The sequence below is a fragment of the Mesoplodon mirus genome (assembly GCF_964341445.2).
Source record: "Mesoplodon mirus genome assembly, chromosome: X".
Classification (NCBI taxonomy): Eukaryota; Metazoa; Chordata; class Mammalia; order Artiodactyla; family Ziphiidae; genus Mesoplodon; species Mesoplodon mirus.
In genome coordinates this window covers 90,177,887-90,202,580 of record NC_138981.1, presented here as the reverse complement: position 1 = coordinate 90,202,580, position 24,694 = coordinate 90,177,887, and the positions used below count along the sequence as shown (strand labels likewise).

The 24,694-nt window shown below is 40.1% G+C and overlaps 1 protein-coding gene across 1 annotated transcript in view; it reads right to left on the bottom strand.

Moving 5' to 3' along the window:
- The window catches only part of IL1RAPL2 (interleukin 1 receptor accessory protein like 2), a gene marked incomplete at both ends in the record, with an annotated part of 1,040,907 nt that overhangs the window by 513,082 nt on the left and 503,131 nt on the right, over window positions 1-24,694 (bottom strand). The window contains one exon of the mRNA XM_082609582.1: window positions 3,381-3,654. Coding sequence (XP_082465708.1) covers window positions 3,381-3,654 — 274 coding nt within the window. The remainder of the gene's footprint in view (window positions 1-3,380; window positions 3,655-24,694) is intronic.

Genomic DNA, 24,694 nt, shown 5'->3' with positions numbered 1-24,694 from the left:
GCAATGAGCACACCTAGCACCCAAATCTTGGTGTCTAATATCATTCTTCAATAAAAGGAATCAAGGCTCCTTGGGAAAATTGCTGATTCTAGGACTGGGGGCAGAGAATATATAAGATAAGCCTGGAGCATCTTAGAGTGCTGAAATATAAGAAAATACTAAACAAACAAACAGACAGCAACATAAAACAATGAGGAGGCTATGTCAGAGGGACAGATGTACCAACGGAAAGAGCTCCCAGTGGTCAAAGGTCGATGAATTTGACCCAGAAAATACAATTGCATTGGATTATTACCCAATGTATAATATAAATATCCATGAGTCCATGGTGATATAAATAAATGATTGAATAAATAAATAAATGGGAGAAAAAACCAAATATCCCATGCAGAAGCATTCTAAATAATTTTATGTAGACATTTTGGTCTTAATGAAGTGGAGCATAACTACCACTCCTTATGTATGGACTGTGAATAACTACTTTCTTCCAAAGAGGGCAATTTGAAAAGGGAGTGAAGAAAGAACTTTACAGTGGAGAAAGACAAATACTATCTTGAGCCAGATGATCAAGGTCAATATCAACAATGGAAAAGCATACTGATACTCCATATCCTTGTTATGATGTGATGAAAATAGTATTGTATCTCTGTGTTCTTCCTCCCCAAAACATATTACCCCAGTATAAACATGAAAAAAAATCAGATAAATCCCAGTTGAGGGACATTCTACAAAATATCTGAATAGTACTACTGAAACTGTCAAGGTCATCAGAAAAAAGGAGAGTCTGAGAAACCACCACAGCCAAAAGGAGCTTAAGGAGACACGATGATGAAATGCAAGGTGGGGTATCCCAGATGGAATCCTGGAACAGAAAAAGGGCATTAAGGAAAATCTGAGGAAATCTGAATAAAATGTGGACTTTAGTTAATAATGATGCATCACTATTGGTTCATTAGTTGTAACAAGTGTATCACAGTCATGGAAAATGTTAATACTAGGGGAATATGGGTATAGGGTATACAGGAACTTTCTGTACTATCTTTGCAATAATTCTGTAAATCTAAAACTGTTCTAAAATTTAGAAGTGTATTTAAAAGAAAATTGGGAGTTTTAATTGCAGCACTTTTTATAGGGACAAAAACACTGGAAACAAAGTATATGCACATCAATAATGAAATGATTGACTAAATTGTGGTATCATAGACTATTAAACAGCACAGAATATTATGTACTTAAAAGGATGAGTGAGCTCTCTATCAATTGACTTGTAAATATTTCCACTACGTATTTTTAATAAGGAGAGAAAATGCATGAAAATATGTAACTCTCTTTTTATTTTGTAAAACAGTGAGGAGAAATCCCCATGTAGATATGCTTGTATAATTAAAAGAATAAGGGGAAGGTATGCAAGGATACACACTATATTGTTAGCATTTCTCAGGGTAGGGGAATGGGTGAGAGGAGAGGAAGGAAGAAAGGAGAGATAGCCAGACTGGGGAAATAAGCAGGGCAGGGGAAGTAAGCAGTAATTAATTCAATAATTCATTATATGTATAGCACCTGTATATAGTAGGCTGATGCTCTACAAATAAAATTTTAAATTTGTGAAAACAAAACAAACAGAGCAAATGGAATAGGGGGAGGAAAAGAGATCTATTTTAGATTGGCAGGATTTAATGAGGGTGGGAATGAAAAGGGTGTAAGCAGGGAGAGAGTAGCAGCACTGTAAATAACAGAGTGTCAGACAGTGGAACCGAATTACACCCACTTCTCATTTCTGCCAAGAGCTGTCCAAGGAGGTGAAAATACTGATTATTGCTAAGGGTGTGATCAGAATGATTGCTATTTTTGCCAATATCCTGGGGCTTTTGCCCACCGCAAAGAGACTAAACTTGCTCCCCCAACACTTCCTCCCAATATACATACAAAAGTGATTCTTAGAGCATCAAGAAGGTTCTCTGTTTATATACCACCTTGTTCTCCTGCCCTTTTGAACAATGAGGCCACACCAGGGGCTTCCAAGTGCTTTTGATGAAGAGGTGACATAGCTTTGGCATCAGACGAAGTCCACAGGAAACAAAAATGGAAGGGTCTGCATTTCCAAGAAGGTAAAATCAAACAGTAGAGTGCAGGTCCCTGGTGAGCAAGATCAGACACTTCTAAAATGGCAGTATTGAAGAGTGGTTTAAAGGTCACCTCAGCTACTTACTTCAACACCTAATGCAGTCTCTATCTGAGATTTGAGATCCTAGATCCTGACACTGGGATGGAGTGGGGGAGGAAGGACATATTGTAGAGTCGCTGGGGATAAAACAGACTGCTTTTCACTGTAAACTTCTAGCAAGTAGGAACTGTATCTGTGGTATCTTCCCAGAATAGTATATAGGAACACAGGATGACCATGTGCTTATAGGGTCCCATGTTGAATATTTAGATACAGTAGACTCAAATTCACATTGTAAATCCCATGAAGAATTTCACCAGAAGCATTTGAATCTATTTCCCATCAATAAGAAAGGAAAGACCCTGACCTAAATGATATTTTAGGTCATTTTCATAGCCAGATATGCAAAAAAAAAATTAATACAGGTTTTCCTGTACTAACAATTGGGGTTATGTCCCGATAAACCCATAGTAAGCTGAAAATATCTTAAGTCAAAAATGCATTTAATACACCCAACCTACCGAACATCATAGCTTAGCCCATCCTACCTTAAATGTGGTCAGAACACTTACATTAGCCTACAGTTGGGAAAATTATCTAATTCAAAGCCTATTTTATAATAAAGTATGCATATTTCATGTAATTGATTGAATACTGTACTAAAAGTGAAAAATGGAATGGTTGTATGGGGACAGAGTGATTTTAAGTGTATCAGTTGTTTACCTCATAATCACGTGGCTGACTGGGAGCTGCAGCTTACTGCCTGCCACTGCCCAGCATTATGAGATAATATCATACCGCATATTGCTAGCCCGGAAAAAGTTCAAAATTCAAAATCCAAAGTGAGGTTTCTACTGAATGCGTGTCACTTTTGCACCATCGTAAAGTTGCAAACTTCTAAGTCCAACCATTGTTAAGTCAGGGACTATCTATATAAGACCCTGGGGCAAGGGTGGAGTTGGGAAATAAATGAATCACAAAATTTTCTGAATTAAATGAGAATACATAGTAAATGGGGATCTTATTTTATAAAAATGTGATAAGAACTTGCTATATTGTTCCAATAAATAATGAGAAATGAATTTACTGAAGCTCCACATGCACTGCAGCCTTTCAAGAATATATCCACTGTATAACATGAGGCACACCCATACACACTCCAGTCCCAATCAAGACTACCACCTGTGACATTGAGCAGTTTTCACACAGCACTTACCTTAAAACACAAGTGTAGAATCCACTGTCTTGCGCCTCAGCTGAGTGAAACCATATTGAATCTTCCTCTTTGCTCATCCTGACCTCTGAAAAGATGATGGGCTCTTCCAAATCACCTTTGTTTTTGTACCACATCAGCCTGAGCCCAGTGCTCTGGGCCATGCTGTAGTTGGTACGAATGTAACTGTAGAAAAGGGCACATTTCACTCGGACTGGTTCACCTGCCAAAGCCATGTATGTCTTGAGATCCACTGACCAGTCAATGCAGCCATCCACTGAAAGAAAACCAGATTGGGCATGAGATGCAGTGAGCATTGTTGATAATAATGAGAAGAGCAACAATTATTGCCAACATGTACTGAGGACTTGCTATGAGCTAGACACTGAGTCACGTGCTTTACATAGATACATAGATGACCTCATTCAATCTTCCCAGTGATCCTATGAGATAGATCAGTATCCTCATCAGACCTGGGCAAGCAGGATTCCTGCCCTAGCCCTGTGCCTTTGGGGTATTTCCAGTCCTCTGCAGTAAACTTTGGGTTGACTAGATCCTCCAAGGAGCTCCAGCACTCATGCCTATGGGGTTTTCCTGGAGCTCCACAGATAGGTATCAATTCCAGTGGATCACTCCTGCCAGTCACGAGGCATCCGCTTAACAGGATTTTGTGAGATTGGATGGCTACAATGACACTGACGTGTTGATTTTTGGCAACTCAAATTGTTTATATAGACAGGAGCCCCACAAAACAAAGACTTCCTTAGGACCCATATAGAGCCTAGGAGCAGCCCTGAGATTGACCCTTTTATTATTCTTATGTTATAGATGAGAAAACTGAGACTCAGAAAAGTTCAGCAACTTTGCCTATGGACACAGAGCTAATAAGTGGTGGAAAACCAGTCTCTGATTCCTGAGACTGTGTTCTTAACCACTATCCTATACTGCCTCTGCCTGTAATTGTGACAGGAGCCATTGTTTTATTTATTTGCCTTTGAGAAAGTAGATGCCTGGGTTGAAAGCAGTGGATACCTAAAATGATTATTTGCCATTATCTACATGCCAGTTTTCCATGGTATGACCTACTAATAGCGGATATTTAATCACACTTCAATTTCTTTTTTTACCCTTAGGTCTCCCTTGCTGCTCAGCTGGTGTGCGCTCATGGGAATATATTATATTAATGTCAAGTTTAATCAAATAATATTAGGTGGGTAAATCTACCATTAAAGAAAGACATATACAATAAATTCTCTCTTTTCCAGAAGGGTTGGAAATGAGACACTGTGGCTAATTTTATATGCTAATCAATACAATTAGCATAGTTATTCTACCTCCAAATGCTGATTTTCAAAGAATTTCATCAAATTGTGCTACATTATATTACTTGATTACCCTTTATATAAAATAATCCTTTCATAAACTGTAAAACACTGTCATTTTAAAATTATATGTTTCGCTTATCATTTTGTGAACTGATCTGCTTCCTTTTTTAGATGTTGAGAACTCTGCAACCCAGGATGTTTATCTTTTAACCTCAGTTGACAGGAAGCTCAGAGCTAAATGCAATGCTCAAGTGAAATAACTATCTTACCTCAGGATTTTGCTTTCTCTACATAAGGGGCTCTTGACCTGGGGTTCAAGGACACCCAGGGGCAGAGTGTCTGGATAGACTTCAAGGTTGTGCCTATTTGCATAGCTATACTTTTCTGAGGAGATGTTCCACAGCTCTTTATCAGATCTTCAAAGGGGTCTATGGCCCAAGAAAGTTTTTGAACTCTGTGGTTTCTGATGTCTCTTTGTGACTTCATTTTTCACTGCCTTGCTGCATATGAGCTTTTATTATAAGTTGCCTCAAATCCTCTTATAGTATGTGAAGTATTCATTAGAAATAAATCAATAACAAATAAATAACTCATCCTAAATTTATAATGAAGGGCATTTGAACTTTGAGTACTCACAGGGCACCAGATGCATCACTATGAATTTTGATGACCATGGTGCACTGTTGAAGTCAAGAAGGTACAACTGAATTAGACTAAGTACATACTGATCTCTGGCTATCTCTTGGGGGACTTTTATATTCACTCCCAAGTATCAGTTGTTTACCTGTCATTTGTCATTCTCACAACTGTCAAGAACAGAGAGGGGGAAATCTGCTTTCTTTAAACTTTCTGGGTCATGGTGAATTACTGATGATACATCTCTGTATTAAATGCAATTTTAATATTCATTGTTTTATCATCTTTAAATTAATTTTATATTATTCCTTTTTATGGATTATTTGTGATACTGTTCCCATGCATTAACACAACTGAGAGGAAACATTTTTTTTAGGGAATATATTTTTTCTCATAGCTTTATTTTAAAAGTTGGTTAATAGAAAGAAAATATGGGGATAATTTTTTTAAACTCCTTAATATTCCAGTTTTTGTTTTCTCCTAACCCTAAGATGCACAGCAAGTGTTTCTGAATTAACACATTTGTCTTGGTAAAGTAGCTTCAAAACTCTTTAACTACCTGCTAGAAAAAAAAATCTGGAATGTTTTTTCATTTGCACCCTAAATCCCTTTAGTTACTTCCTCTAAACAATCTGTTGCATAATCTATACCTGTACAATGTTTAACAGGCTGGTTTGTCCCATTAGTGACAGGACATGGCTGGTATAGAAAATAATCAAAAATCTGCTCCTAGGACACAACCATCATGTTCAAAGGCAGTTGAAGACACTTAACTGCCATTACAACTAGCTCTGTCATACGGACCTTGCGAGTACACTGAGAATTCATTTCCTTCTAAGTACTAGCTGAGCAAAATGTATTTGACTTCATAAATTTATGGTTCCTTTTCTTCTGTTCCCTAGTTTTAGGTAGCAGAGAGGGAGTCTTTAGTTATAAAGTAGTCAACAGACAGAGAATAGATATTCAATAATAAGGACAACAATTTCCAAACGTTATTCCTTTATTCTTTTCTCTTAGTATAGTCATACCTCAGTATCTGCAGGGGATTGGTTTCAGGAGCCCCATGGATATTAACACCTGTGAATGCTCAAGTCCCTTATATAAAATGACTTAGTAGTAGCATATAACCTACATATACCTTCTGATACACTTTAAATCATCTCTAGATTACTTATAATAGCTAATACAATGTAAATGTGATGTAGTTGTAAATGCAATGTAAAAGTTGCCAGTGTGCAGCAAATTCAAGTTTTTCTTTTTGGAACTTTCTGCAATTTAAAAAAAATATTTTCCATCCACAGTTGGTTGAATACAAGGATCTAGAACCTGCGAATATGGGCAGGGTTGGGGGCGACTGTACTCACAATACATGTTACAATATAATGTATCTCAAGAGACCTCAGGCGATTTTCCCAAAAAAAGTAGACAAAGTGTATGATACCAGGGAGCCATGAAGGCCCATCTGACACTGAATATTTTCCCATGCTGAACTTTACTCATGGGAAATCCATTCCCATGAGTAAAGGCCTTGTAGCCTTATATCTAGAGAGTATAGGACCACTACTAGATTCCAACAAAGTAGTATGATTTGTTTTTAATGGATTGCTATTCCTAGGAAAACCAACAGAGAGAGGGGCAAGATGGGATGAAATACTACAATGTGGTGCATTTATCTTTAGACTTGGGACTGATGAAACAACTAAAAAGGGCCTACTAAGGTAAGAGGCCTGGAAACTCAGGTGGCAAGGGAACATGATGGGATTGAAACCTTGAGGTTAAGAGAGAAGGTTAAGAGAAAGCAAAAGGGAAGAGATATGGGAACATATGTATATGTATAACTGATTCACTTTGTTATAAAGCAGAAACTAACACACCATTGTAAAGCAATTATACTCCAATAAAGATGTTTAAAACAAAAGAGAAAGCATGAAAGGGTCACAAAAAGTCAGGAAGAGGAGAAAACTCATATAAAACTCAATTTGCCAAGGGCCATTCCAGGGATCAAAGATGGTGCCATCAGAAGTCACCAGTACAATTCACATTTCTGTCATGAGAAGGAGTTTGTAATACATGCCACACGTTCAGAGCCCTTTGCACTTTGACACTCCAGATATATTTGGCAAATAGGTGAATGAATAGATCTGCGATGCAGCTGACAAGGGAGCACGCTATGGCCAGGTTGGGGACATAGTGGAACTGAGTAGCCCACAGAGGAAGCCCACCTGCAAGCTTGACCTTATCAGCAAGGCCTCTCATTCACAGAGGGATCCAGCCCTATTCTGTTCACAACTCCAGTCGTACCTGTGTAGGTTTGCCCCCGAAAGGCTCCTAAGAAAAGTGGTTTCTGGACAGATTGGCTTCTCCTACAGGTGGTTTGATAACTACGTTTCACTAACCAGCCACAAGTGTAAATAGAGGCACTGTAAGAAGGAAAATAGTTTTCCCCCCAAAAAACAGCAACATTCTGCAGTTGGATTGAAATTTGCTACATAGCAAACCCATCAAAAGCATCAGTGAATGCATGCTTGTCCTCTGCTTCACAATTTCTCAGTATGGCTATAAATATTCCCATCATTCCATTAAAAAATACCTATTTCTAAATTATCCATTCCCTGTTCACTCTTGAGTCTTGTTATGAACAGCAATTCAAGTATTTAAAGAACAATTGTGTTTCTCTAGATGCTCATCTCTGTTCCCTTGATTTAGGTTTCTGTAAGGCTTAAAAATTATCACTCGTAGTTTGGTCTTGTTGGTAGAAATGCTTTAATATCTGAGCTATACAAAACAATTACAATGCAGCAAAGAAAGCCACTTCTTTAAAACCCAGTTCTCTATTTTAATCATTTTCATTTCAAACTGCAAAATAAGTGAATGCTTAAGGAGTTTGACATGAAGATTCAAAAAAAAGGAGCATATGAAACATATAAAGGGACATGCCAATGTCCACGCAATTTATTTTACCAAGAGGCGATTCCTAGGGGTAAAACTAATGCAGTATTCTGGAACGTGCCCTGGATGATGAAAGCAAACATATTTAGCCTGTTTATAGACAAGCCTCGGCTCTCTCCTCAATACATCTGGAAAAGCAAATCCTGTCACACCTACCTGCTGTGAAAACAAAGTCCTGAGGAAAGTTTTTAATCCCTAGAATAGGATAAGATGTTATTATCAACAACAACAATTATATTATTTTAGAAAAAAAAGAATATTGCATGCAGTAAAATTACAAGCTCTAATGGCTATGTACATTACAGTTTTTATTGGGAGATAGGATATATAGGTATGCATAGGATTGCCAATTTTGGAGTTTTGCCCCAAACTGGGAATCTCTTTAGGTAAAATGGCTAATTAGCATATGAAAATATGCAATCTCCAGATATCTTGATAATGTTCACTACAACTTAAGTCCTTTGCCTGAGATGTACATCCAATATTAGTTTATTATGTGTCCTTGATTAATAAATTGATTTGTAAACCAGGTGTTTTCTGGTAACTATGTCAGCTGTATATATCTCATTCATTTGTATGGCCAGCTCTCCTGTTTGTGAATCAAAGGGGCAATTGTTGGGGGCAATTCATCAAAATACCACTAGAGGGCGGGCTGTCCAAGTTTTTGTGTAGCACGGTAGATTTTCCCCACCTAATTTCTAAAAATAAGGATTTGCTATCTGCCAATCACTGGTTGCTGAGGAGGGATCACAGCAGCCTCTGGGGATGCGCCCTTGGGGGTGGGTGATAGGGGGAGCCAAAAGTTGAGCATGTAGCTAAGGTCTTGCTCAGATTGGATGACCAGGTTACATACGCCAGGTAAATGACCCAGCTTAGAAAGGTGCAACAGTAGCTACTGGCATTCATTGAGTCCTTAGTGCAAAATAGGTAGGTACTGTGACAGGTGCTTTGCCTGTAGTTTTCTCATTTCATTATCATGTCAACTCCAGGAGGTAGGGACTCTTGCTCTTCTAATTTTACTGAGGAGAAAAGAAAAGCTCAGAGACTTTAAGTGACTTGCTCAAGGTCACTCAGGTTGTGATGGCAGAATTTTGACCCCAATGCAGGTGAGTTAGACTCCAGAACCTACGTTCTTAACCACTGTGTGTTCTATATACTGCCTCCTATACTCCTCATCCCAGTCCATGAGACATTAAAATATTAAAATTTGCTTGGTGCTATCCAAATTGTCATATGTATTCCAAATAGCACATCCCTGTTCAGTAGAGCAGACCTTTCCAGCTGAGTAATAGTCTATCCCTAAATAATAACCATCAAATAATGTATGCCAATTATTTACCTCTGAATTATACACAGTTTTTACAGAGTAATGAATTATTAATAATCTGTGTACTTGATTTAACCTCTGAAGATCAGTCCTAAAACTTGGATAAATTATATCTGACCCATATTGACTCATTTAAAATTAAATATCTAAGGATGATCACCCAATTCCTAACATTAAAGTCTAGAAATAGAGTTCTCTGCTTAATATTTGTACTTATTATGTATTATGCCTATTGAATACATTACTCTCCTTATTTCTAATATTTTAATGTGGGAGTTGTACACCTTCTGTTTCTCTCTCAGCTCTCCTTCAAACACATGCCTAAAGACAAAATTCTTTTTATTTATGCCCATCACAGTGTACACCGTCTGCCTCTAGTGGGCAGCCTCAGAGCACAAAAAGTCAAACTCTCCAAGAAGTGAGTGGCCTGTGCCCCAGCTGCTGGACATATGCCTTCATGCCCCCAGCCTGGAAATATGGACAGAGCTGTTTCGTCATTTTAAAAATAAAGTTCTGACAGTGGGGGAAATTTCCTTGATTTTTAAAATTTCATCTGCACATCCGTATCTATCAATAGAGAAACTATCCCCCACTCCAGCTCTATAAATACAATGAATGATTATTGCTTCAGATTTTAAAAAGCATTTCCACATTTTTTATGGATTGGATTATACGCTTTCCTTTCACTCTTTTACCCCCCCCACTGTTCATCAATGGGAAAGTTCTGCCTAAATGAAGTCCTTCATCTCATTTCAACCCAGTTATCACATTTAATAATGGGCTGGCAACCATCTTCCTTAACCTTTCATTACAGGATCTGTACTATGCTTTGTCAAGATCATTCCTTCAATCTTTATCTGACAAATGAGAACCTCAATCATGTTCTGGAGGTGTGGCCACGTGAGGCATTACAACCAACTCTTCAACTCCTGATTACCTCAGGCCTGATGAGCCTCCTTGGGTATTACCCACTAGCCTGAAGCTCTTCTCAAATGCACTGATGTTAATTTGAAGGCTGCAGCTGCAAATGTGTCTGTGGGAGAGAGGATATCAGCACTGCCCACCAACCCCTCTAGCCGACTTTCTGCTACTCTCTCAAATCCAGGATGCTTGCCAGTGAGCTTATCTCCAATGCCAAATCTTCTCTGTCTCTCATGTTCACAGTCATCCAAGCCAAAATTTTTGGAAGCCATCCCTGAATTTTGTTTTCCATTCCAGTCTGTTCTTTAAACTACTACCAAAGTGATGTTTCTGATGTACAAGACCATGTCCCTTTACTACTCAAAACCTGCAGTGGCTCCTGGTACACAAACCCCTAAGCCTAGCTCCCCTGCCTCACCAGTGACTGACTGTCCTTCCTGTCCTCAGCCACAGCTCTTCACACACGGTACCCTTCAGTAAATACTCACCACTCCCCGACATGCCATTCACTTCTCTGCCATTGTTCTCTGGTTCCTTCCACTTTGCCACTGTGCCTATTGATTGAGATTCTACTTATCTTCCATGACAGCTTCAAATGCCACATCATCCAAAGAACTGCACTTCACTGCCCTGTGTGAATTCTTTCCCTGCAGTGCTCTGACCACATGTTTGTCTACAGATCTCCTTCCCAGTTAGATGGGTGTCTCATTTCCTTTGTATCTCTAGGACAAGGCCCAGTGCATTGCACATAGTAGGCACTCATTAAATGTTTATGGGATGAAATTGTGTGGGGATTCCCCCCCCAAAGTTCACTAATAATCAAAAGTTGTTTGCATGTGTTGACCTTAAGATTCCTCCTACTGCTTCCCACCAGAGCAGGGATGCGTCCAAACTCTGATAGGAACGCTAGGAGCCAGGCTCCAAGGTACAAAATGTGTTCATAATAACAAATGATTGCTACTTTCCCATTAGCTAGCATCACAACACACAGGAATCACAAAATAAACTCACTGCCATATCCCTGCTCCAGAACTCATGATTCTATGGTAAGTCGATCAAAATCACCAAGTCTATCACCCAAGCCCTTTCAAATCAGGCCCCACCCTATCAAAATGGCTGCCTATCACTTTCCAAGAGAAATGCTGTTGAAGCGGACCTCCACCCTCACAGAGCTACACTAACCCTCCTTGTTAGGAAGCAGTTATGCTGTGGGCCCTTGCCCATTCAACTCTTTCCTGTCTCCACCCTCATACCACTTCTCCCACTTTCCATGCCTCTCCCAAACCAAATCTTAGTCAAGTCCTGAGCTTAATTTACCTAGGTGTCAAGTTAGAAATGGCAGCTTGGTTTTCCAACAGTATTGACTAGCACATTAGTCAAGGTCAGAGACTTCTCATGCTTTTTTTGGTTTGTTTTTTCTTTTTTTCTTTTCATCTCTCCTCAAACACCTCCCAGACCAGACACTTAGTAGGTCTTACTAAATATAGGTTGATATATTCTCATCTCATGAGACTTAGCTTAATTAAGTACTATTACAGTGAACTGCTTTGGTTAATTCATTTTTGCATTAGCTGAAGTTTAACCTTTGGATTGTTGAAGATCTTTTTCTGAAAAGTCAAAAAAAATATAAAAATACATTTTTTGCCCAAGTAGAGAATCATGATGAGAATAAAATTTTCTGGATTGACTAAGGACTTGTCAGGTCCTTAGGGTCATCACCCTAGACCTTGATGCCAAGACAGTATAAGAATAGAGCCTGGCGGTGTGAAAAGAGCATAGAGCTAGCTGGGGATCTGAAACCCTAGGTTTACATTTCACCTCTGCCTCCTCAAGGAGATACGTGACTTTGGGAAGTCAGTTTCTACTCCCAAAAGAAATGAAGACATTAAACTAGACAAGTTCTAACCCAGCACCAAGAAAACAGATTATATGATGGTTGCTGAGGTCTTTGGTCAAGAAGACCAGCTGCATATGTACTAAATTGGAAAATCTCTCCCTGGCAATCTTCATTTTTTTCTATCTTACTTTCAAAGTTACACAGAAATAAAAAGAGTACTATTACAAACTCCCATGATCTCAGCATCCAAAGTTAATAATGTTAACTTTTTTCAAATTTGCTTTCAGTAGCTTTGTTTTATTAAAGAAATAAAGCATTGCAGATATAGCTAATGTCCCCTTTTAACCACCATACACAGTCCCATCCTTATCTCAAACCCCTGCCTGGATGTAGCCACTATTCCTTCCAACTTTTAGACTCTTACATATATAGGTGGATACCCTGAAGAAAAAATAGTGTAGGGATTAAAAGTTTATCTTACAATAGGGAGTAGAGGTGGGAATAAAAGCCAGTTAACTGAGGGCTCTTATGAGGTGGGTTCTAGTCAACTGAGGTCTAAGAGAGTATACTTACAGCTGCACACACCCCCCACACATGTGCAACCTGCACCTCTAACACACAGAGCCTGAGTGGGGACCAACCTCAGAGTCTACAGGGGTTTTCTGCCTGAAGTTAGTTGTTTCCACACCATGTGTGGCCACACAGATTTCAGGATGAGATCTCTGGTCCTGATGGAGTTCTGCTCTGTTGTGGGGAGAGTTCTGATTCACGGCAGAGACACAACTGTTACTCATCAAATATCCAGGCTCTAGAAGTTACAGGCATGAGGCAGGGTACACATCATATGTTCTACACTTGGCTGCCTCTATTTTAAATCAAATTCTGGGTCAACTAGGATATACAGACTCCAAATAAGTGCCCAATAGGGCTTACTCTTATTCTTTAGATAACTTATTTCCCTCTCCATTTCTAAGTTTAGCACACCATTCAGCTACCATAAACCCCTCCTCTTTTTTTTTCACATCTTTATTGGAGTATAATTGCTTTATAATGGTGTGTTAGTTTCTGCTTTATAACAAAGTGAATCAGTTATACATATACATATGTTCCCATATCTCTTCCTTCTTGTGTCTCCCTCCCTCCCACCCTCCCTATCCCACCCCTCTAGGTGGTCACAAAGCACCGAGCTGATCTCCCTGTGCTATGCGGCTGCTTCCCACTAGCTATCTATTTTACGTTTGGTAGTGTATATATGTCCATGCCACTCTCTCACTGCATCCCAGCTTACCCTCCCCCCTCCCCATGTCCTCAAGTCCATTCTCTACGTCTGTGTCTTTACTCCTGTCCTGCCCCCAGGTTCTTCAGAACTATTCTTTTTTTAGATTCCATATATATGTGTTAGCATACGGTATTTGCTTTTCTCTTTCTGACTTACTTTACTCTGCATGACAGACTCTAGGTCCACCCACCTCACTACAGATAACTCAATTTCTAAACCCCTCCTCTCAACAAACAGTGGAAGCCCTCTCCAGGCTCTGACTATCAGGGGACTGTGAAGATTAAATACATTAATGTACTTCAAGTCCTTAGAACTAGAACAAACGGTGACTTGCACACATACAATGATCAGTAAATCTTTCCTTTACGACCTCAACTACTACTATTTCTTCTTTTAATTATATATCTATTTTTTTAATTATTCTATTATACTTCTCAAGTCTTTACATACAACAATATACATTATTTCAATGAAAATTGTCTTTTACACCATCTTTATATTAAAGTTAGGTCATTAAATTGTTTTATAATTAAATTGTTTTTTTCAAATTTGGGGCATAGGTAAGTCATATTACTTATAAATTTCATTTCAGGACAGTAAAGGGCCATTAAATAATATTTTAGCATGATATATATGTTTCAATATTAACTGTATATAATTGTATAGAGTAATATGTGTGTATCACTCTACACTACTATAATATATATACTTGCTATATTATAACAATATTATATTATTGAAGACTGCATATATTTATATGTATAGATTATATATACATTTACTCTATTACAGATTGCTTATCGGAGTTTATAAATTTGCATATATTTATATGGGTTTATTTTAAGTTTATGTAGTTATATAATGTGTATTTATAATATAAAATAAATATCTGTAACTAAATATATATAATTATATTTATATGTTTATTATAATAGGTTGAATAATATGAGATTGCTGTTTAAGTCAAAAAGATCAAATACTGGGACTTCCCTGATGGTGCAGTGGTTAAGAATCCACCTGCCAATGCAGGGGACACAGGTTCGAGCCCTGGCCCTGGAAGATCCCACATGCCGTGGAGCAACTAAGCCCGTGCGCCACAACTACTGAGCCTGCACTTTAGAGTCCACGAGCTACAACTATTGAAGCCTGTGTGCCTAGAGCTCGTGCTCCGCAATAAGAGAAGCCACCGCAATGAGAAGCCTGTGCACTGCCACGAAGAGTAGCCCCCGCTCGCTGCAACTAGAGAAAGCCTGTGTGAAGCAACAAAGACCCAATGCAGCCAAAAATAAATAAATAAATTTATAAAAAAAGACCAAATATTGACAACTTCATATGATTCATCCTAATATATATCTTATATAAGATGTCATAAATTCAAATAAACGTTTGTTATATAAAATTGCAACTATCCTCAAAAGAGAGAGTAGAACCAGATAGAGTTGAGAACTACTCTGTTAGTTGGTTAATATTGTTATTATTTGTCATTACAAACTGGTCCATGCTAGGGCCCTTCAGATAGTTCATAAAATCAGCAGAGCTTCTTTTAACTCCAGGCCTTTGCAATGGCTGTGCCCTATGCCTAGTACACTGTTCCCTCAGACATCCACATGGCTCATTGGCTACCAACCTCCTTCACTTATCTGTTCAAATAATTTCGGGGTGAGGAGAATTTACTGATTCCAGGATTGATCAGACAAAGGAATGTGTAGCTTGATAACCTCCTCCAACTCACTTCATCTCCAGAAGAACCTTCCAGACCCTGAGCATTTCCTTTCCTTCCCCCATCTCTCAAGTGCATCTGATCCCTATCCACTTGCAAAAGAATTTGTGGTCTGTACTGTGAACCCCTGCCTCCCCCAGGTAGGGTTCCAGGAAAGGAGGAAGGGTGGTAATGGAAGGGGGAAACAGGTTTCCCTCTTTGTCTCTACCCAGTTGTTCCCCCCACCCCCAGTGTGGTCCTCCAGTCCACCTCTGTGGCTGGGGGCAGTGGCAGCCTTGGGGCACCTGGAAGTGCCCATTAGTGGGTTAGTCCACGTGGCCTTGAGGAAGAAATGTCCATGGCTTTGGTTCCATGGAGTGCCACTCCTCAGTGACTACCAGAGGATAGCACTTTCTGGGGATAGATGCAGAGGGTCACTGTGAGCTGAGGGGATGCTGGCAGGGTGTCAAAACCGGTGCCTGCACTCCAAGTGACTGGGAGGTACTGTGCAGTGCAGGTACTTACCTATAGCAGATATGGCCTAGGTGGTGCTCAAGGGGGTGCCACCCACTGTGGAGCTGGCCCTGCCTTCCCTGCCAGGGAAATAGCCGAGTTCAAAGCACTTTCTGGGTTCCAGGGTATAGACTGTACCTGCAAAGTGTTAGCACCATTATCGTAGTTTCACTACCTAGGATGCTGGTCTTTGCCTCACAGAAATGGGTATGGTTACAGGACATCCTACAATGTTGCTATATGCATTTAGGTTAACATTAGAGGATTAATATATGTCTCAGTGTACAGGTACTGATTGTCCCCAGGGTAAAAGGGGCATAATTATTGCATATCCATAATATTATTATTTATAACTCTACAATATTATAATGTTAGCCAGGACGCACCACCAGGGAGGCTTGTGTTATGCTTTACTTGCTGTTAACTGGGGATAATCACTGTGCATTATTATTATGTGTGTTTACATTATTGTAAATTACTTATATTATTTAATTATTTTACCTTTATAATACCCATTATTATAATTAAGGTCATAATTAAATGATTATATGATTAATCATTATAATGATTAATAGTAATAGTAATACAATCACAACTGTATTACTATGTATACTATAATTGTATTAAGTATTACAACTATTATAGTATTATAGTAAGTGTAACACAGGTTAATAATTTAGTAATAAATATAATTAGTAATAAATTAATTCTGTACTGCTAAGAAACACTGCTGTACCATATTGCTAAGAAACCTTTTATCTCATCAGAATCAGGATAACTGAGGTAGAGCATTAACGCAGTTACTTGCATTATTGTGATATTTTTAAAACACTATCGTAACTACCACTCCTGGTAATGCTTTTGTGGTATTTTCTTCCTGGGAAATGGCATAATTATTTCACATAGTTAATGTTGTTATTGCTGTTGCTGTTGTTTTTATTATCACTAATGTTATTTTATCATCTATCCTAATGATGGACACCAATATACAAATAATGGTATTATCTGTTCCTGCCTGTGAAATGGAGATGATTTTGGAATATTGATAATTTACATTCTATTGATATTATAGTCATAATTAATACCACTACTGAGAATCTTGGTATGCATCTGTAAAATGGATATAATTTTGAGGCATCATTGATACTGTGACTATTTGCATTTACATTAGTGCTAGAGTCACAATTACTATTAGGAATGAGTATTTCTTGTAAACTATGGAGAAATTCACACCTCAGAGGGTTTTTGTCAGACTTAAATGACTTTGAACTTGGTACACAGTTGTAAGGATAATAATATTAATAATAGGAGAGTTTAACTCCTTACTGTGTATCAGGCACTGCTTTAAGCACTTTACATGCATTGACTCATTTAGTTGTCACAACAACCTTATAAGTAAGATAGGTATTATAGACATGCCCAGTTTACATCTGTGCAAACTGAGACTCAGAGAGGTTAAATGTCTTGCCTGACATTCCACAGCCAGTTTGAGTCCATGTTCCATTCTTTTAACCACTACTACTCTCTTGGGTATTAATGGGAATAATTATCACATGTAACTAATAATTTTAGGCAAGTTATAATCTTATTATTATGATGTATCAGACAAGAATGAGGATTTCTTTCTTTTTCATCATAAAACGGTCACAGGCACAGGCAGTGGCTAGTGTTGGAGGTTCTAATGTTGGGGATCCAGGCAGGGGTGGGATGACCAGTATAAAGAGGGGCTGAATCTCTCCCTCCTGATGTTGTCAGGAGACTCATTTAAAGTAGCTCAAGCCAAAAGTACCTGGTACAGTGTTGGTGCACAATAAATACCTCTCAAAAATGTGTTAATCCTTCATTGTAGCCCTTAGCTCCTAGTAGCCCAGGTGAAAAGCGTGAGCAAATTTTAAAAAGGAGAAATGCAAAGGAAAGATATTCCCGGTGCTCAGTCAGTGAGTGTTCTTTTCTCTCTCCGTCTGTGGCAGCCACCCTCTCCACTTTATCCACCTGCCCTGCCCTCCCTGCCCAAAGGACAACTCATCATGTCAACAGTCTATTGTTCATGGCTGTTTATGTAGCTAGTATTTGACATCACACAATGGTACAAGGTTTCTAGGCTGCATGTGTCCGATATGTACTTGGATAAGGCCCAGCTCAATTGATGTAGCCTGGAAGACTATGGGGGGAATGGAATGAGTCTCATTCCCTGGGGCACTGAAGAGATGAATGATGATGATGTCTGGGTGAATGAGGAATTGAGAGAAGGAAGAGGGGAGATTTGTTAATGGATAGAGTTTGTCAGCAAGAGTTCCCTCTAGGAGTGGTGGGAGGTTGAATGTGAGACTTACCAATAGGATTGGTTAGAAGTCTGCTTAAGAAGCAGTCAGAACCCCAGGTACACCACCCCAACATCAGTTCCACACACTAGTAGAAGGCTGGATAAAAGATCTCTAGAGGGTAAAACAGAAAGAGTGTGATTTACATGGGCATACCTACCCACACCAGGCCACGGTTTCCTGTTAATGATTATTTATCTGCCGCTGAGATTGGGCATTTTACAGAAACTTTGAAAGTAACAAAGCCCAGACTGCCAGGGTTTGGACCATTGGGACACAGAGCCCCAGATTCAGAACCCCTTCCCTCCACCAGACCATAGAGGCCTGACCACTTATTTCCCCTCCTGCATGACCCCTGGAAAACCAGAGTTAGATGCCAGAGACCACATTTTCTTGTTGGTCTCTGCTTTGCTTCTGGCTCTGTCCCAAACCACTCCTGAATAAGCCTGCATTTTTTACCGACTGTATCTCTAGCTCATTAAATGTGACTCAGACAAAGATGTGATCCTGGACACCAGATATGTCCCTACCACATAGGTCTCACCATGCAATTCCAGAGGGGCAAGGAATGACCCCATTTAAGTGGCTAGGTGGGGAGGAAGGCTTTTCATACTCTTTTTTTAGGAGACTTGGGAATGGGAGAATCTTAAGTCCCAGAACCCTGCGAGCCCTCCTGACCCATTTCTCCCTCTTTCAGTCCTCACCTCCAGTCATTGTAGCTCAATTTCTGGGGCCCATCAATATCACTAGATCATAAGTTGTTAAGAGATAACCATTGCCAGGGTATGTCTACCATCTTCTCTCTACATCCACCTCCCCAGCCAGAACATAAGCTCCTGGACCCTGCTTTGGCTGAGGGTGTGGGGTAGGTCTTTGGAGCCTGATGTTCCTAGTGAAATCCTAATTCCCTGCCCCCCAAACCCATAAACTCTCTTGTAGTACAATGACCCCCCAAATGATGCCCCAGCCTCATCCTCAGAACCTGTGAATAGGATGAAATATCACTTATGTGATAATGTTATGTTATACGGCACAGTTGACCATAAAATAGAGAGATTATTCAGATGGACCTGATCTAATCACATGGGGGCTGAAAAGCAGCATGTTTTCTCCAGCTATAGCAGAAGGTGGAGTCAGAGAAACCTGAAGTGTGAAAAGCACACGATGCAGGATTGCTGGCTTTGAAGATGGAGGGGGCCACTTGAGAAGGAATGACACCAGCCTCAAGGCACAAAAAGTGGCTCCCAACTGACAGCTAGCTCAGTCCTCCAGTCAGCAAGAACTGGATTCGCCAGTACCCTGAATGAGCCTCCAACCAAGAGCCCAGCTCGGGTGACATTTGACTTTGGCCTTGTGAGACCCTAAGCGGAAAACTCAGGTGAGCCCAGCTGGACCTACCAAACAGTGAGTTAATAAATAGGGGCTGTATTAAGCTGCTAAAAAATTTGTGGTAATCGGTGATGGCAGTGGTAGAAAACTAACATAACTTCTTAATCCCTACCTCTTTTCTTTTCCCTTCACAGATTATTAGGGCCCTGAGGAGGCCTCACACATCAGCTCCTCTCCTGGTCCATCCAGGAGGATGTCTGGTTTTGTCCATAAGGTAATGTCCCCAGCCTCTTGCCCTTGCTGCCTTTGCCCTGCTCAAACTCTTTGGCCTCAGGTCTTCCACACATACATTTCATCCACCGAGTACTCTCCAACTGTCCTGCCAGGACTGCCAAGCACAGCTGATGCTCTCCTCACCTGAGGGCATCCAGGCCTTCTGGTACTGATGGTTGGCAGATCACAGGGTGTTCTTGTCCTGGGGCATACCGTGCTCACCCTCTCATCATGGTCTCTGCCCCTCTCCAGGATCCTTGGGGGTTGGGAATAGGCAATTCTCAAAAACACAGTAAGGTATACTTTTGTTTGAGCTTAGCTGAGATAGGGTCTCCTGGAAAGGATGTGACAATTCTGTGAATGTGTCCTTCCCAGGTGATCCCACAGCCTCAGGGGCTGCTCCCTGTGACTTCCAGCTGTCCCCGATCCCTCTAGCTCTCTTCAGGTCCCTGTTGTTTCCCCCTTTTCAGGATAGAGAATAAGGACAAGAGGTAGTGGAGGGGGGAGAACTGTGGCCCTTCCACCCACAGGTGCTGCCCTGCCTCCATTGCCCAACCTCATGCTCCAAAGCCAGTAAAGCATGCTGCCTATGGGTGGATGCATGCATGAACCACCCCATCAGTTAAACAATGCCACATGCTTCAGCTGCCTACCCAAGAGGCCTGGGAAATATGACAAGATCCTCATAGATCCCAGTTGTCAGCTTCACACTTGACTAAAGACTCACCAAGACTGGCTCCCTTCGCAATGATGATCATCTTATTATTATTACTTGCGGGACAGCAAACAGCATGAACATCAGCATATTTGCATAGGTTTCCGTGTCCCTCAACTCCCACAGGAATGACACAGAACAGTCCAGGAGGCTGCTGTGTAACAGAGTCGAGGAACACTGAGCTTGGGGAATCCACTAATCCACAGCAAGCAGCACGCCCAGTCTTTACCCTGAGAGAGATTTTACCACATTCCTTAAGGTTGTGTGTTGCAAACAGTACTGAGAAATGGTCCAGGTAAAGGACCTCAATGCCTTGCATTCTTGGCATCCCCAGCAAGATGTGTGGGAGCATGAGAGTCTCCCCCAACAATTATCCTTCAATAAAATTTCCCCCCCAAAAAATACCCTGACTGACAACACCCCCCACCATTAACAAATCTTCCTCCTCCTCTCAACTCCTCATTCAATTCTTTCTTCTCTCTTTCACTCACTGCCTACACGCCTGGTGCTATTCCTTTTCCAAATGGTTCTCTCTCTCCTCATCCCAGCCAGGGCATGAACTCTAAGCCAGAGAATGCGCTGGATTCAGAGAGATGTGGGATTGGACACTGTAACATTGTGAACCCTGGGGAAAGATTTCCCGAAACATGAATCACCTGTGGTGGTGGCAGCCAGGGAGGGGCATTCCCTGTTGCCCCAGCACTAGCCTCCACCCTTCAGCATTTGTATGTGCCAGTCAGACATAAGCAGGTAGGCAGGCCAGGAGAGCCGGGGTAGAGAGTAGAGGGAGCGTGCTCAACAGGGTCTGCCCAGGCCACACTCACACATGCATACACACAGAGGTGCTGACTATTTTAGTTAGCATGGAGCTTAGCATGCTTGCAGCCTAAATAGGAACAAATGGGGATATCGGGACCAATGTCCCCAGGTATGCTCCCTAACATATGTTGGAGGCTAGATCACCTTCCTCCACAGACCCCCCAAAATACAGGGCAGTGGAAAGAGACTACCTCTCAAAATACAAACCTAGCCTTATCCTCTGTGCTGCAGAAATATAGGGAGTGAGGGGACAAAGGGAAGATGAGGAGCAAGCTGGCCTGGGGGAGCCCTGTTGTTTCTGCCACGTACCATGAGCCCCACCTTCTTCCTTACTTCTGCAAGCCTGTGCTTCAGTTTCCATATCAGCAAAACAGAAATAATATCTGTGCCTACTTCATAGGGTCATTGTGAGGACTTAAAGATGAATACATGTCAGGCACTTAGAACACACAGTACCTAACACCTAGTAAACACTCAATAAGTATTAGTTATGGTTAATAGTAGTGATAATAAATATAATTTGATTTATAACTATAGCAGTGATGATTATCAGTAATATAATTTATGATATTTGAAATAATGTTTAATGTTAGAAATGGTACTGCATATTATTAGAAATAATATATAATAGCAGTAGTGATAATTCAATTCTCACTGGTAACCATAACAACTCATTATCTTGCTAATCCCCCCCTTAGGATGTTATAAATTCTTATACTCGTTTGTAATTTCTCCTATTATTATGATATTTGCATAGTACATATACAAAAGATTCAAACGACTCTCTCCCTTTTTTACATATCTCTTTGGATGGGGTCACATTTAGCAAGCTGCATGGAAACTTTCTGTAACAAGGCAGAAGCTGTGGCTATGTCGTTTATGACATTGACTTCAATATAATGAGGTGGCTGGGAATGGGGACTGGAAGTGGACTCGTTTGTATCTGCTGACTTTCAAAGATGCAGCTTACAAAGCTCTTCCCAACTGTGCCTGGAAATCAGCTCAATTTATAGGAGGAACAAGCAGAATCCTGCCCCCTGCACCACAACTTCTATCTATTAGGTCTTGTTCAGTTTGAGAGGCACTGAAAACCTTCCCAGACAAAGGGATTTACCTGGGTTTATCTCCTCTGTGTCACATTTTATAGTGTTTGGAATCATGCCGTTTTACTGAATTAGAATGTCTTGCTCCCTAGGAGTAGTGTCAAACCTCCTAACAGAGATATTATATATGAGCACAAATTCCTTAATCTGATTAACCCATTACTCTCTATCATCACCCAGCACAAACCTATTGATAAAATATGACCCTGAATAGTTTTGATTAAGTAGAGATGCGAGTAGGAAAAAGGAAAGGGGTACTTGGCCTTTGGGTGTTTTCTGGCCCTTAGTAAGTCATATCATCACCAAAGAGTGGTATGGCAGTTAGATGGTAGAGGCCAAAGGGCACAACACTTGAGGATATCTGGGTTTGATCCCATTTTATAATCTGTAAAATGGAGATACTAGCTCTACTTACTGTACAGACTAGATGTAAAGATCCAGGAAGTGGACCTGAAGGGAAGAATCTTTATTAAGTCCTTACCAGGTACCAGGAACCACTGCTAGGTGACTATGATGGTTAATTTTATGACTGGGCTGCAGATTGCCTAGCCATATGGTCAAACATTATTCTGGGTGTGTCTCTGAGGGTATTTCTGGATAAGATTAACATTTTTTTTACATCTTTAATGGAGCATAATTGCTTTAAAATGGTGTGTTAGTTTCTGCTTTATAAAAAAGTGAATCAGTTATACATATACATACGTTCCCATATCTCTTCCCTCTTGTGTCTCCCTCCCATCCTTCCTACCCCACACCTCTACGTGGTCACAAAGCACCGAGCTGATCTCCCTGTGCTATGCGGCTGCTTCCCACCAGCTATCTATTTTACGTTTGGTAGTGTATATATGTCCATGCCACTCTCTCACTTTGTCAGAGCTTACCCTTCCCCCTCCCCATATCCTCAAGTCCATTCTCTAGTAGGTCTGTATCTTTATATCTGTCTTACTCCTAGGTTCTTCATGACATTTTTTTCCTTAGATTCCATATATATGTGTTAGCACACGGTATTTGTCTTTCTCTTTCTGACTTACTTCACTCTGTATGACAGACTCTAGGTCCATCGACCTCACTACAAATAACTCAATTTTGTTTCTTTTTATGGCTGAGTAATATTCCATTGTATATATGTGGCACATCATCTTTATCCATTCATCCAATGATGGACATTTAGGTTGTTTCCATCTCCTGGTTACTGTAAATAGAGCTGCAATGAACATTTTGGTACATGACTATTTTTGAAATATGGTTTTCTCAGAGTATATTCCCAGTAGTGGGACTGTGGGGTCATACGGTAGTTCAATTTGTAGTTTTTTAAGGAACCTCCATACTGTTCTCCATAGTGGCTGTACCAATTGGCATTCCCACCAGCAGTGCAAGAGTGTTCCCTTTTCTCCACACCTTTTCCAGCATTGATTGTTTCTAGATTTTTTGATGATGGCCCTTCTGACCAGTGTGTGATGATATCTCATTGTAGTTTTGATTTGGATGTATCTGATGAATAATGATGTTGAGCATTCTTTCATGTGTTTATTGGCAGTCTGTATATCTTCTTTCGAGAAATGTCTATTTAGGTCTTCTGCCCATTTTTGGATTGGGTTGTTTGTTTTTCTGTTATTGAGCTGCATGAGCTACTTATAAATTTTGGAGATGAATCCTTTGTCTGTTGCTTCATTTGTAAATATTTTCTCCCATTCTGAGGGTTGTCTTTTGGTCTTGTTTATGGTTTCCTTTGCTGTGCAAAAGCTTTGAAGTTTCATTAGGTCTCATTTGTTCATTCTTTTTAATTTCCATTTCTCCAAGAGGTGGGTCAAGAAGGATCTCGCTGTGATTTATGTCATAGAGTGTTCTGCCTATGATTTGCCCTAAGAGTTTGATAGTTTCTGGCCTTATATTTATGTCTTTAATCCATTTTGAGCTTATTTTTGTGTATGGTGTTAGGGAGTGTTCTAATCTCATACTTTTACATGTAGCTCTCCAGTTTTCCCAGCACCACTTACTGAAGAGGCTGTCCTTTTTTCACATTCATGGCTCCTTTAACAAAGATAAGGTGACCATATGTGCGTGGATTTATCTCTGGGCTTTCTATCCTGTTCCATTGATCTATATTTCCTTTCTTGTTCCAGTACCATACTATCTTGATTACTGAAGATTCGTAGTATAGTCTGATGTCAGGGAGCCTGTTTCCAACAGCTCCGTTTTTCGTCCTCAAATTGTTTTGGCTATTTGGGTCTTTTGTGTTTCCATAAAAATTGTGATTTTTTTTTGTTCTAG